General features: G+C 47.5%; 1 protein-coding gene across 1 annotated transcript; it reads left to right on the forward strand.

The window, feature by feature from the left end:
- Positions 1–830: 830 nt before the first annotated feature.
- Positions 831–12870, forward strand: PGRMC2 (progesterone receptor membrane component 2). Its single transcript, XM_044301063.1, has 3 exons — positions 831–1330; positions 9750–9905; positions 11493–12870. The coding sequence occupies exons 1-3, from the start codon at positions 1045–1047 to the stop codon at positions 11588–11590; spliced, it is 540 nt and encodes a 179-aa protein (XP_044156998.1). The 5' UTR covers positions 831–1044; the 3' UTR covers positions 11591–12870.
- The last annotated feature ends 3024 nt before the right edge of the window (positions 12871–15894 follow it).

Below are 15894 nucleotides of genomic sequence, written 5' to 3' on the forward strand. Positions count from 1 at the left end.
GTAAGATGTGTAGAAGTTCTCTTTTTTTTTTTAGCCCCCGGGATAGCATTTTCTTGAACTGGAATACCTGTTTAAAGGGTTTCTGTCATGAGAAATAGCATTGCTGCAGTACATAGAGGCTCCGTCCTCTCACCGTTTGGCACACCCATGTAAAGTTGACTGAGTTCTCCTCAGTGTCCCGTAAATCCCGCGCCGTCCCGTTTAGTATTCAGCAGGCGCAGTGAGTAAAGGACGCACCCACATCATTTTATTATAGACATTTTAAGGCCCCAATTGTACCAAATAATGAAAAACCCCATACTAAGCTATATAAGCCCTACAAACACCACGTTCACTGTAGTGGCGCTTTAAAACTTTTTGTGTTCTTCGCTCCCTTAACATTTTACGGAGTTGCAGTCTGCTCTGGGAGTGGCAATTTTTCTCTATAGACTTCTCTAAAGGAAAATAAAACTTTTTTTGTTGTGTGTGTGTGACTATAAAACACAGTCTCAATTGTGGCAACTGTGCCGCCTAGGCCCCTTCTTTCCCTTAAAGGATGATTTCCATTGCAACTGAGCCCCAATTGGACAGGCATTGATGTGAGTGACACGTGCTGGGGAGTATGAAGCACTGTATAAATGAATAGCAGTCAAAAAGGGGTAAACTATGGCTAAGGCCATCTAAACTTACAAAAACTTCCGACTGTTCTTGAAAGAGAGAAATTGGTAGTAAGTACCAGTTCTCTCACAGTGTACATTGGGTGGACAAATAAAGTTATTGAAAAAAAAAAACGGCTCCGTGCCTTCTCTCCCTGACTTCCAGCTATCACCCTGAGTCCGATGACGTCACTAGAGCGCGCGCTGTGTCGCCTCATCGTAGTCGTCGCCTAGTGAGCGGCGAGGCGACTGTCCGCCCTGTCCCGCCCCTGCTCCAGTGCTCCGGGACCCGACGCTTGTTTTTTTTTTTTTCCGCCCGCGAGAACACGTTCTCGGGTGTACTGCTTCGTGTCCCCTCCTCCCGGCGGGTGTCGTCCAGTGGTGACCCGGGAGGGACCCGACACGGGTGATGTCGGAGGGGCAGCAAGAAGCCTCCGGGTGGGGCTGGGACAGTGTGTGGCTCCTGCTCCTGAACGCGGGGCTTGTGGCGGCGCTAGTGTATGGGGCCTGGCGGGTGTACGTGCGCTGGAGAGGGAGCGCGACCCGAGAAGCCAACACGTTACCCCGCATGAAGAGACGAGACTTCACCCTGCAGCAGCTACGGGACTACGACGGGACCAAAAACCCGCGCATCCTGCTGGCTGTCAACGGGAAGGTGTTCGACGTGACAGAGGGCAGCAAGTTCTACGGGCCTGGTGAGAGGGGCACAGGATGAATGGGGTGGGTCCATTGCAGTGTAGTCCAGGCCTGCCAGGGGGCTTTCAGGTAGTAGAGCCCCCACACATATCAATCATATGACCCCACATGTGCCCCCCCCCCCCCCCACCTTCTCCATCAGGAATGGGTGCTGGGCACCTAGGTATATTCTAAGGGACACTAGGGGTCATGGAATCGTAACCATGCTGTGCAGCCTGCCATGACTTATCTGGTGGCCATATAACAAATTCTTCACGGTACCTGTAGAGTTCATGCCATCCGGACCACCTGCCCGTATGGCTGATGCCATCCGGACCACCTGCCCGTATGGCTGATGCCATCCGGACCACCTGCCCGTATGGCTGATGCCATCCGGACCACCTGCCCGTATGACCGATGTAACGCTTATGATTGCTGATCATACAGGACAGACCTAAGACATCTCTTAATATAATTTAATATAAAATCGCCGGTTTGCCTGGTATGGTAGTATGGCCTGGCTGAACGTTGATGTAGTGGTCAGGAAGTTCATCAAATTTTGGGACAATATATAAAACTTGGACGGGGACCTCGCGGCGGTGTTTCTCTGTTCTTAATACCAATCTGATAAGTTGATAGATGAATGGTGGTGGACATGGATGAGCAGCGTTTGGATACCCATGTTCCTCCTAGACTGCGATGGTCCTTGGCATGTACATACAGGACAAGGGCCTGTGATCTGTTTTCTGGCCTGGAGATGTGAGCTACCCATGAGCCGTATGTAAGCAGGACTCTACTATGTCACTGGACAGGAGACTGAAGTAATACTAAGCTTCAGGAGGTCTCATGACAGGTAGATCCAGGGCTGCTTCTTACATTATTTTTGGATGAATTGGTACGTCTGAGGACCTTAAAATGTACACCCAGGGTCGTGCAGGAAGGTAGGGCTGTCCTAACCTTCAGTGTATGGAGATGCAGTCTGGCACCAGAGCATTCGTCTCTTCTGCACTGCAATTTTTTGGGGCTCCATATATAAGGATGACTGTCTAAGGGCTCTTTCACACTTGCGTTCTTCTGTTCTGGCATAGAGTTCCGTCGTCGGGGCTCTATGCCGGAAGAATCCTGATCAGGATTATCCCCATGCATTCTGAATGGAGTGAAATCCGTTCAGGATGCATCAGGATGTCTTCAGTTCCGGAACGGAACGTTTTTTGGCCGGAGAAAATACCGCAGCATGCTGCGCTTTTTGCTCCAGCCAAAAATCCTGAACACTTGCCGCAAGGCCGGATCCGGAATTAATGGCCATTGAAAGGCATTAATCTGGATCCGGCCTTAAGCTAAACGTCGTTTCGGCGCATTACCGGATCCAATGTTTAGATTTTTCTGAATGGTTACCATGGCTGCCAGGATGCTAAAGTCCTGTTTGCCATGGTAAAGTGTAGCGGGGAGCAGTATACTTACCATCCGTGCGGCTCCCGGGGCGCTCCAGAGTGACGTCAGGGCGCCCCACGCGCATGGATGACGTGATCGCATGGACACGTCATCCATGCGCATGGGGCGCTCTGACGTCATTCTGGAGCGCCCCGGGAGCCGCACGGACGGTAAGTATACCGCTCCCCGCTCCCCACTACTACTATGGCAACCAGGACTTTAATAGCGTCCTGGCTGCCATAGTAACACTAATTGCATTTTGAAGACTGATCCGTCTTCAAATGCTTTCAGTTCACTTGCGTTTTTCCGGATCCGGCGTGTAATTCCGGCAAATGGAGTACACGCCGGATCCGGACAACGCAAGTGTGAAAGAGCCCTTAGAATTGCAGGCCAGAAGGAAACCAAAGTGAAGAACAGAAACCAGCAAGAAGTTTGTGTCGTTATTAAAGTAGGTCATCATAATAGGGCTGCCGCTATCGACTATTTTTGTAATCGAGTATTCTATCGATTAATCAAGTACTCTAATAAAAAAAAACTCATTAAAACTCATCAGCCCCCTGTGCCACCATCTCCCCCCTCTTAGCCGTGTCCCCAGCGCCAGTGAAATAAAAGTTACCTCTCCTGTAGCGGCGCTGCTCCACAGCTCCTCCACCTTCTTCTCCGCACGCTGCACCGTCGTCCTGGCGTCACACAGCGTCAGGTCATAGTGCACGGCAGGACATCGCGGGCCGCCGGGTGACCACGGAGCGGGAGTAATAGCAACCGCTTCACTTGCGCTCTGTGGTCACATGACAAATCATCGATGCAAAAAATTTGCATCGAGGATTTTTTGTTGTCTAATTACTCGATTCAATCAAGTAATCGTTTCAGCCCTGCATCCAAAAAACAGAAGTGATTGAACGTGTTTTCCATCGCAGACATTGATGACGTATGACTAGGATATCGGATCCGTGGAGGACCACCCTAAAGTGAAGGAGAGCGCAAGCATAGCTTTTGGAGTCCTGACAATAGCAGGCCTCTGGGTTGGCTGCTTTCACATCTGCGTTGGGCTGTCCGGCACAGGCTCTCAAAAGCGCAGCACAACGTTTCAGTTTTGTCCCCATTGTCAATGAAACTGAACAAACCGCATGGGGTGCGCCCGAATGGATTCCCTTCCGGTTTGTTGCCTTCCCATGCCGGACACAAAAAGGCTGCAAGCAGCATTCTGGTGCACTCCGTTCAGTTCAGTTTTTTTCCCCATTGACAATGAATAAGGGACAAAAGGGAAGCTTTTTCCCCCCGCTATTGAGATCCTATGGCGGAACTCAATAGCGGAAAGGGAAAACGCTAGTGTGAAAGTAGCCTGTCAATGGTGCCAGAGCTGGTTTTTCGGACACTGTTTCTTCATTTTCGATATAACACAACCAGATCCATTCTGAACATGTGCAGCTGGTTGTAGTATTATAACGGACGCAGTTTACTGTGGTTTTGAGAACCTCTGCCGGATCTCCAAACCGTATGTGAAAGCAGCCTTATAGAGGTGAAACGAGCGGTGGACGTGCATGCGCTGCACATTCTCAGTTCACTTCTATAGGGCTTCTGAAAATAGCCACGTGCACTTGCTCAACTATTTTCTGAACTCTCATAGAAGTGAATGGGAGCACATGGACATGACGGGACCTGACCGATCTGATATTGGTGGCGTATCCAACTGGGATGGGTGTTATAGCCCTTTTAAAGGTCTAGTTCTCCTGCATTACCGCTGCAGCCTATCACTATCTTCAGTGACTGCTGAGGACACAGCTTGGCCGTAGCATATTTCCTGGACCATACTGAAGAATCCTTCAGTGGAAATCTGAGTCAGGACTCCAGTAACATCTTCTATAAAGCGCTGTAATTGCTCTGTGAATGTCCTCCCATCCTGCCCGTATGTTCTGCTGTATGCTTGGCCCGCCACATTAATCAAAATCCGTAGGATAAGAGTCTGATTGGTGGGACCCTGACCATACCTGAGAACGGGGGGTCAGTCCCCCTATTTGAATGGAGTGATGGTCAGGCAGCGGTGTCAGAGGGCTGTACATGGCTCTCTCTGGCAGTCCTGTAAACTTTGACTTGATTGGCAGTGCCAATGTTCACCTATTGCGCCATTCAAGCAGTTTAACCCTTAGTAATGTCTCATGGAGCAGCAGACTGTAATCTGTCGGGCCTGTGCCTGCTGCCACGAGATCTCTTTGGCTGTGTGGCTGGCAGATCACAGGAGATGTGTATATGCTGGTTCTGTGCTGTATTTGACGCTCGGAGCCGATCAGTGGCATTTTTCACTTCCTGAATGTCCTTTTTAATATTTCCTGGCAAATAACGATGGTAAAATGACGTAGTTGGCAAAGCAAGCATTGTGGAGTCCAGAGCACATTCCAGAGATGCAAGAAAACAAGTCTCATGATGTGCTGCTCATCTCCTCTTGGGACTGGGAGGACAGACGCTCGGGTCTGGACCCCTGTCACATGTCTGTCCGGCACATTTAGAGTTGGAAATATCACCATGCAGCATTTCCTAATGGTTGTGAGCGGCTGTGACCTTGCTCATGTACTGGAGTTGTTGGCCCCCATTAATAGCACCTCTCACGTTAATGCTGGCTTGTCAGCCGTGTAATGTACACAACGTTATCTCCCTTTTGTCTGCGCTGGTTACAGTACACAAGGTTGGACTGTACTGCTCTACCGTGAATATCATGACTGCAGTACAGACGGCAATAACGCCCGTGAGAGCTTCATTGACGCCTGTACAGGTCATTTTACTCTTTGGAAAGAGGCTCATGTGTGAGACTTCCCTGTGGTTGATGAGAGCGCTGCATGCTGTGCCATACTGCTGGAGCCCAGTAACAAAGCTCCATACTCAGGTCTACGGAAGACAGCGAGTAAAGAGCTTTGTTATTCGGACCCGATGAGGTTGCTTGGGATAAGCAGCCTTTTATAGTGCTATTATTATACACGTTCAGTGGTAAAAGGGTATTTTTGGGGCCTGTTCAGATAAAACAATTTATCTATTCGGGTAGTACTGTGGTTTTCACACTGTAATGATGGATTAGGAGTTCACGGACAGTACCTGTGTGAGTCCGTGACTGCAGAGGCTAAGGGTACTTTCACACTTGCGGCAGAGTGATCCGGTAAGCAGTTCCTGCCTGCCGGATCCATCAAAACGTATGCCAACTGATGGCATTTGTAAGACTGATCGGGATCTTGATATGCCGGTGTGTCTTTCCGGTGTGATTTTTTATTTATTTTTTTTTTTGGTCTGCGCAAAAGGACGGATCCGGTTCAACATTTCGGTATTCCGGCATAGAAAAAAATGCCGGATCCGGCATTCAGGCAAGTGTTCCGTTTTTTTGGGCAGAGATAAAACCGTAGCATGCTGCGGTATTATCTCCGTCCTGACCAGTCAAAAAGACTGAACTGAAGACATCCTGATGCATCCTGAACGGATTGCTCTCCATTCAGAATGCATGGGGATATGCCTGATCAGTTCTTTTCCGGTATTTAGCTCCTGTGACGGAACTCTATGCCGGAAAAGAAAAACGCTAATGTGAAATTACCCTAAGAGGGGCAAGGTGAGGCTGGTGGGGGCGCCGGCTAAGGAAAGATCCATTGGGAGGTGGGATCCACCTGTGAGGAGGCCGACTGATATCTGGGCACAAGCTGATGATGATGCTATAGTATATGTAAGTGGGGGCAGTTAGTAGTAGAGGCAGCATCATGTCACAGCAGCTATGCGGGTCTAGGTTGCTCCATTAGCAATTCCCTTTGGCTCCTGAATGAAAAGTTTAGCAGAAAACTGCTTTGGATCGTCGGCAGCCAGCTAGTCCGAACCTGGGTAGTGGGACCACCAAGAATACAGGATTTCTGCGGAGCCAGCTACCGGAGACATCACATCAGAGGTGAGGAGGAGAGTCCACGGCCAGACAAGAGGTCCTCTCCTGTGGTCAGATTGAGAGAGGTATGATGGGGTGGTGCCGCGGAGCACAGCACCACCCCTGCTGACAGGAGCTGTGGATGGGCAGCACTGACGTTTGAGACCACTAATAGTGCAGCAGAGACATCACATCAGAGATGAGGAGGGGAGGCCACTGCCACACGAGGTTGACTCTGGTATCAAGACTTGAGAGAGGTATGATAAAGTGCTGGGCGCCGTGGCACCACTACTGCTAGTGTCTCCTGTCCTGTGTTCTCCCTTCAGCTGCCACAGTCCACCAATTGCTCTGCCTCTGTCTGTTCTCTCGCCGAGCCTGGCTTCTATTGCCATTAAACTGCTGCTCTGACTGCACCAGCATGCTCTGGCTGAGCCTCTCATAGCAAGGGACAGAAGAATAATCAGAGGCTCAGGTGCTCAGCCAGGGCACACTGGTGCAGTGTAGTCAGGATGTTATGTTTTCCACATTGTTTATGGGCTGCACTGTCAGGTAGCCAAGTTATTGTTCTGCATCAGCATCGTCCTCCCAAAGAGCTGGAGATATTTCTGTGCTGCTCTGTCACCTTGTATGTGGGCACTGGCTCTGCAGAACAGCTCGTTGTGGGGTTCATCATGGTGCTGATGGGCCAGGGTAAGGGCTCATCCACGCCGTGTCAGCCAGTGACTATTCTATGTTCTATATTTTTGTGGTGCGGACGGATCATGGATCCATTCAAGTTGAATGGGTCTGCATCTGTCAGCAGCAAACACACGGATGGTGCCCGTGCATTGGGGACCTGAAGTTGCGGTCCCCTGTGCACGGAACGGACGCCACATGATCGTGTGCATGAGTCCTACCTCTGGAGATGCAGGGCACTGATTGTACAGCCCAAACATAATGTGGACCGATTGAGGTAGACCTAACATCCTGACCACACTGCACCAGCATGCCCCCGCTGAGCCTCTGATCAGTCTTCTGTCCCTCTCATCAAGTATGAGAGGCTCAGTCAGGGCATGCTGGTGCGGTCAGGATGTTAGGTTTGCCTCAGTATTTTTTGGCTGTTATATTTTAAAAATTATGAGAAAACTTAAAGGGGTTGTCTGGGCTTTTTAATATTGATGACCTATCCTCAGGTTCGGTCATCAATATCAGATCGGTGCGGTTCTGACACCTGACACCCCCCCCCCCCAGGTTCGGTCATCAATAATAAAAAGCCCCGAAACCCCCTACATTTTTAAATGGCATAAAAGTCAGATAAATGTAAAATTGTTTAAATGTGCTATTTATGAATGGAGGACAGTAAGTTTCCCTGTAACCTCTTAACTTTATGTAGGCTTATGTATTTATATGAATTATTGCAAATTTCATACACCTCCTCAGCTACAAATACTCCTCAAAAATGCTAAGAGCAGTATTTTTACTCTGAGTGCAGTGATTTATAAGCTCAGGCCCCTAACAAGAATTGTGCTCATTCTAGACCACGTACTACTATCGACATAAGGCTCTGTTCACATATAGATTTTTGATTACCTCAACATAGGTCATCAATATCCGAATTGGGGGGGGGGGGGGGGGTTGCACCTGACGCCCCCACTTATTAGCTTTTTCAGGTATACAGTGTACGGAGCTGGAAGCAAACCGCTCCATACAGTGCGCAGTGGCCATGCCGGATACTGCAGCCCAGCTCTCTGATTGGTGGGATGCTGGGTGTCGGACCCTCACTGATCTGATATTGACCACCTAGCCTCCAGCCCGGACAACCCCTTTAACGTAGGAGAGAAGCTGCTGTCTGATGTTATTCCTCTCTCCTATGGCAATCTGATTCCCACAGATTAGTCGTAGATATTTCTGTAGATGGCCGCTCATATGAAGGAGACTTTCAGGACATGCTGCAGATTTCTAGAATTGATTCTCAGTCCACTGGAAGAATGGCCAGTGTATGAAATGTGATATATATATATATATATATATATATATATATATATATATAATATAATGCTGTGCTTTTAGTGTCACGTCCCGGGGCTCTATAGGGTTAATGGTTGTAGGGAAACATGGGCAGTAACGGATCCACTGACCCGTCGCCTCCTAGTAACGCTATTACTCCAGCTGTGGGCGCTTCTTGAGGCCAGGCTCCTGACCTTTAGTGTGCAGGAGGATATAGCTTCCCTAATTTCCTCATAAATCTCATTTTGGGTTTGTAAGCCAGACATGGATATTGTAATCATTGGCTACAGTAACAGTATGAAGCTGTACCTTGTACCAGACACGCAGCTCTGCTTCACCTGATTAAACGCTGCTTTTCTTGTGTTCCCGAGTTAAAACACTGTTTCTCATGCAAGTTAGGCCTTTGGTGCAATGAGGTCATCACCATTGCTCTTGCTGCACCCAAGCTCTACTCCTTTCTATGGGCAGGGGGTTTATAATGCGTCTGGTGCGGCAGTGTAGTGACTGTGCATTTCTTTATCAGGGTAGGTATTACATTGTGAAATGCTCATGTGTTTCTAATGATGACACCAGGCTGGTTCCATTGCTGCTCCCATCTGTCATCAGTCACAATACACAGTATATCTACTCTGTCTGGACGTGTTACATTAAGGATGATAAATGGCTTCAGCCTTAATGAACGTTCTGCAGGTGAAATTTAGCAATGAAGGATTGTTTTAGCCGACCGGTGACACCGTCATTGTCTGGAATGAAGTCGTCCGTGCTTAAAAGTTTCACCTGATAGACGAAAGATCTTTTTTGTCGTTCTTTCATCCCAGAAAGTGTCCTTGTATGACCAGTTTGAGCGACAGTAAAGGCCAGTATAGACTAAAATGTGTATGGCTTTACCCACTGTTCAATCATCAGTCTACTTCTAGCTCATGTGTAAGGCTGCATCCACAAAATGGTCGCCAGCCGATTATTCAGTCCGTCGCTCTGACTGCCGTCTGATGTGTACGTTTGCCTTTCGTGGAGATTTTTGTTTGCCGAGTGAAATAGGGATTAAATGCATCCGGTGGCGGCTTAGTTGAAATCCTCCGCTGTGAGGTCTTGTCTTTGCTACAAAATTTACAAGGAGGTTTTGTTTTCGTTTGCAGATGGACCGTATGGGATATTTGCCGGTCGAGATGCCTCCAGGGGACTTGCAACTTTTTGTCTTGATAAAGAGGCACTACGAGATGAATATGACGACTTGTCAGACCTCAATGCTGTACAAATGGAAAGCGTTCGAGAGTGGGAGATGCAGTTCAAAGGTACAGTATAGCTGTAAGGCCTTAAAACATAAATTGTCTGTTTGTCATTTGTCTAAGTGCCATTTGTCTCTTCAAAAATCTTTTGAATTGTACTTTTTCAGGTGTTTTCTTGCCTCTAGAGAAGGTGAAGGGGGAAAACACCTGAAGATTACCCAAATGCACCTAAATTGGGAAAAACTAAAGTCTTTGTCTGTGTTTTTCATGCTTAAAAAAAAAATACACATTTGCAAAAAAAAAATGCTGGGCTGTAGAAGCGCTTCCGGATGCTGCGCCTGATGTATGACGAGACGTGCGACGCATCATAAATTAGGAGCAGCATCTGTTAGTCCGTGCACCTCACCTGAAATCTACCCCAGAAAACTAGCCTGGCAGATGATAAATGTGGCCGGGGCTGCCCCCCTCATCACGCCCCCTTTTTGGGGAAAGTGGCGAGGCCGGTGGAGAAATGCCACTTGCGCAAAAGGTTTTGTGCAAGTGGGATTGAAAAAGTCCCAAACCCGTGGGTAGTGATTTCACATGAATGGTCGCCAGTAATGGCACAACCCTCGGGATGCAACATCACTGATGTGTGATACATTTATGTAACAATGTCCTCCATTACATAAGGAAGCATATTGCCTGCTCAGTGAATATGCTGCTGATATTTTACTAGTAAGGCCTCTTTCACACGGATCCGGAAAAACGCAAGTGTACTGAAAGCATTTGAAGACGGGTCCGTCTTCATAATGCTTTCAGTGTTACTATGGCACCCAGGACGCTATTATGGTTGCCATAGTGGGAGCGGTATACTTACCATCCGTGCGGCTCCCGGGGCGCTCCAGAATGACGTCAGAGCGCCCCATGCGCATGGATGACGTGCCATGCGATCACGTGATCCATGCGTTTGGGGCGCCCTGACGTCACTCTGGAGCGCCCTGGGAGCCGCACGGATGGTAAGTATACCGCTCCCCGCTACACTTTACCATGGCTGCCAGGACTTTAGCGTCCCGGCAGCCATGGTAACCACTCTAAAAAAGCTAACCGTCGGATCCGGCAATGCGCCGAAGCGACGTTTAGCTTAAGGCCGGATCCGGATCAATGCCTTTCAATGGGCATTCATTCCGGATCCGGCCTTGCGGCAAGTCTTCCGGATTTTTGGCCGGAGTAAAAAGCGCAGCATGCTGCGGTATTTTCTCCGGCCAAAAAACGTTCCGTTCCGGAACTGAAGACATCCTGATGCATCCTGAACGGATTTCACTCCATTCAGAATGCATGGGGATAATCCTGATCAGGATTCTTCCGGCATAGAGCCCCGACGACGGAACTCTATGCCGGAAGACAAGAACGCAGGTGTGAAAGAGCCCTAAGGGACTCGCTCTGTATATAGTCAGTAGTGGCCATTCTGTACAACATTAGTTTGTGTGAATGGTAGAACTATAACTTGAAATGCTGAGGGTGAGCTTGACACTGTCCTCAGAAGCTGGTTGAGATACCAGTGTTTATCCTGCTCAGTGGAGCATGCCTAGCTCCTGGCACTAATGACCCAGAAGGAATCATTTCTTGCTTATGATGTTCTCTTCCTAATGTGGACTACTTTGCTTTTAACAGAAAAGTATGAATATGTTGGGCGTTTATTGAAACCTGGAGAAGAGCCGTCTGAGTATACAGATGAAGAAGACGCCCGAGACCACTCAAAGCAGGAATGAACATTTTCACAACCAAAGTCAGGGTCCTTTCAAAAACTGCGACCTGTAACTTCCCCCCAAAAAAAAGCCAAACATGGATGTCTCGGGCGGTTAATGTGCTCAACACTAGTGTCCAGATTTTGTATAAAGTTTACCCTGTAAAGAAGTTTTTAATACGCATTCTCTGATCCTTACTGCCAACAATTTCCTCAACCCTCCTGGCCGCAAAGCAGTTGCTGGTTCTGTAGAAGGAACTATGGTCCAGGAATAGTTTGTGAGAGACCTATGTATAGCTCTACACGTTTTGCCAGTAATTTCAGACTTGTATTTGAAATCTGTCAACACTAGTTCATAACTCCCTGTAAATCTGGCTAGGCATTACCATGCCCTAGTGCTAGCGGGTACAATTAGCTCCAGCCTGGGAAGAAACCTACACTTTGTAGTATCCTCGTTTCTGTGTGATAGGTAGACATGCTGACCTCCCTTATTCTTCAGGCCCTCCACCTTTCTTCTTCTGGACATTTGTCAGTCTGCACTACTTTAAACCAATGTTTCAATGTTAAGTCCACAGTAATTTTCTATGTACTTTTTCACTAGTTGTGACAGGTATTGGCATCCCCATTTATTTTATTTTTTTTTCTTGGAAAACTTCAGGTTACAATGATTAAGCGGGTTTTCTTTTTATGTCTTCTTTCCACTGTCTAAAGGTCTGCCACCTTTAGGTGTTGGCCTGGGGTTTGTAAATCCATTTGTATTAAGGCAACAGTTTCAGCAAGTAGTAGGATCGGGTTCGTCCGCCCTTATGATGAAATCAATATGAACAGCTTTGCTGCTGCAGAGGCCTCTGGTCCATTGGTAGATTGAGTGCAGCCTTCTCCAGCAGCTCAGCTGTTCTCCACGTGCCTTACTTCTCATAAAGACTTGAATCGCTTTAAGGGAATAGAGAAAAACCCAACATGTATTAGTCCAGAGTCACTGCAAGCAGCTTTGATACTGAAGTTGATGTTTTGTATTGACTGGAAAACTTTGATGTCATTCTGTGTACATAGAATGGAGAGTCTTCAGTATTACTGCCATATAATATGATGTTCTAGATAAAGATAGCATTCTATGGTCAAATGCAGCCCCCCTTCCCAGCACTGCTTTATTTTGCTCAGAAATACGGTAAATAAGAAAAAATCAGTTTAAGTGGAGTAGCCTGTGTGCTTGGGAGAGTGTGTGGGTATTTTGAGAGATGCGAGTCGTGTTTTCTGCAGAGGCTGTAAATATGGGTACCATTTTAATAAAGCATGTACAATAAACCAGATGTGGTCTTTTCTGTGGTGGAGGGGAACGCACATTTACAGTGAGAGTTACGAATCCTGAAGATGATAAATCTGGTGCAGGGATAGACACTTTTCTCTGACTCTATACCAACTTTTGCATGGCTCACTTTGAGACAGACTTATGCCAGAATTGTGGCATATTTTAGGCCCTTGATCCCAGTATGTCTTATGTGGCTGTAAAAAGGGTGAAAAATTACCTATCCTGAATGTCCAAGGAGGATCCCCTCTTTTCTTCCACTTTTCCTTCTAAGCTCTTCCCCAGATGACAATAGACACACAGCGGGAAGGAATGATCAATGTTTGGCGCTCTGTACGCCAGTCTTGATCTAGTTCTCTGCTATGGTGAGATGTGCCTAAGGCCTCTTTCATACGGGTGCAATGCGTGAGTTGAACGCATTGCACCGAATCCGGACCCATTCATTTCTATGGGGCTGTGCACATGAGCAGTGATTTTCGCGCATTACTTGTGCGTTGCGTGAAAATCGCAGCATGCTCTATATTGTGTGTTTTTCCCTTTCATCCTCCATGACGGCATACCATGAGAGATGACCCGCCTCCAACCAGGTAGGGACAGGAAGTATAAGTTTGACTCTCCTCCGGCTCCTCCTCAGTGTCTTCCTGTCCCTCCAGGTAGGAGATGGGTTTTCTCTTATGGTCGCCGACCATGAAGAAAGAAGTAGAAGAAGGAAAGTGGATGCCATGTGAGGAGGCAGCAGGGTCCGGTCCCCATTGGGGAAGCTGGGCTCTGGAAGACCTGTCTCTTACCTGCTGCTGGTGCGGGCAGACAGGTCCATGTGGGGCCGGACACTCAGGGAGTCCCTCCGGTCGGATTGCGATACTCCACACTGCGATCCGGCATGGCCGGCGCTCACAGTGTCGTCACCGGAAGTGGACGCGCGTCATGCGTTCCACGAAGCGTTCCACAGCTCATGGGGCCTGAGAGCACTTCCGGGCGGTGGATCGCATGGCGGCGGCGGGAAAATTCAAAAAGCGCACAGGATTATGGCGGAAGTCGTCCTCTGATCTGAGGTCTGGAGGTAAAAACTATTTAAGGGGGAACAGTGACTTTTGTTTCCCTAAAAAAGATGCTGGACCCAGGTGAAATTATGGAGAACACTCAGGGATCCGTACCAAGCGAGAAAGAGAGTGCTCAGAAAGCAAAATCTAGTCAGAGGGCAAAAAAGTGCAGTCTCTGTTCTATTAATCTTTCTGATTCTTCTGCTAGGAAAGTGTGTAAAAAATGCACTGACAACATTTCTAAGGATTTAGTTCCGTCCCTAAAAGAAGAACTTAAAAACACAATTAGGGAAGAAATCAGGGCTGCTATGTCAGACACCTCATTAATTCCTTCCTGCTCCAAACAGGCGCAGGGACCAGCGACAAAAGCATCTGATTCAGAATTTGAGGAGGACTCAGAGTCAGGTGAACTCGGGTCTGAAGATTCTGGTTCAGATTCCGAATTTAAAAACTATCTTTTTTCATCGGAAGATACCAGAGAATTAATTAAGGCAGTTAGAGCCACTATGGATCTTTCTGATGAAAAAATCTGTAGATGAGTCCATGACGAGATGTTCAGTGGTTTTGAACAGAGATCTAACCGAGGTTTTCCGGTGCATAAAAACATGCACGATCTGATTAAAAGAGAATGGAGGTCCCCGGATAGGAAACTATTCATTCCTAGGACAATAAGGCGACGTCTCCCCTTTTCTAGCGAAGTCGAAGCCTTGTTAACCACCTGCCCTAAGATAGATGTTTCTCTGTCTAAATTAGTGAAGGGTCCTAACGCCTTACCATTTGAAGACATGGGGTCATTAAGGGACCCCATGGATAAAAAGACAGATCAGACTCTTAAAAAAACATGGGAAGCTTGTGCTGCCCTGTTCAAACCAAACCTAGCGGCAACCTCAGTATCCAGATCATTAAAAAAATGGCTCACACAGTTAGAATCCCTACTGAAAGGCGGTAGTACATACGGTGATCTTAAAGATTCCTTTCCGCTCCTAATCAAAGCGGTGGATTTCCTATCTGATGCCACTGCGGAATCTGTCAGGATAGCTGCTAAGGCATCTGGGTTAGCGGTCGTGGCAAGAAGGTCCCTCTGGTTAAAATCCTGGTCAGGTGAGGTCAGTTCAAAATTAAAATTATGTACCTTACCTTTTCATGGTAATCTATTGTTTGGAGAGGATTTAGAGTCCATCCTAGAAAAGGCTTCCGATTCTAAGAAGACCTTTCCCAGAGATTCCGGGAAGAGGAAATTTCCCTTTCGGAGAGTTAAAAAAGGGACCCCCTTTCAAGCAAAGAAAACTAACAGGGACTCAGGCTGGTCAAGGGGAAGAAACCAGAAGAGTAGAGGGTACCTGTTTTCTTCAAAGAATACGGAACCGTCAAAGCAATGACGCCAGTGCTCAGGTAGGAGGGAGACTAAGTTGTTTTTTAGACTACTGGGAAAAAATTACAACAAACCCTTGGGTCTTAAATACGATCTCAGAAGGCTACAAAATAGTTTTCCGTCTTCCTCCTCCCTCAAATATTTTCAGGGTAACTCCCATTCAAAAGACAACTGTTCTCCAAACAAATCTGGAGGAAGGGATTCGGAAGCTTCTGGCTCAAAGGGCCATAATTCCGGTTCCCTATTCTCAAAAAGGTCAGGGATATTATTCAACCGTTTTTCTAGTAAAAAAACTAGACGGGAAATTTCGGTTAATAATAAACCTAAAAAACTTAAACAAATTCATACAGTACAACAAATTCAAAATGGAGACAATAAGATCAACCGTGAATCTGCTGAAAAAGGGGGACTTTTTAGCCTCCCTAGACTTAAGAGACGCATACTACCACATTCCGGTATGCAAACAGTCCCAAAAGTTCCTGCGGATAGCGGTTTATTTGGGGAAAGTTCTGTTCCATTTTCAATTCCAGGTATTACCCTTTGGGATAACCTCGGCCCCCAGGGTCTTTACAAAGGTGATGCTGGAACTAGTGGCCCACCTGAGAAGGAGG

This window comes from Bufo gargarizans, chromosome 1 (assembly GCF_014858855.1).
Source record: "Bufo gargarizans isolate SCDJY-AF-19 chromosome 1, ASM1485885v1, whole genome shotgun sequence".
NCBI lineage: Eukaryota > Metazoa > Chordata > Amphibia > Anura > Bufonidae > Bufo > Bufo gargarizans.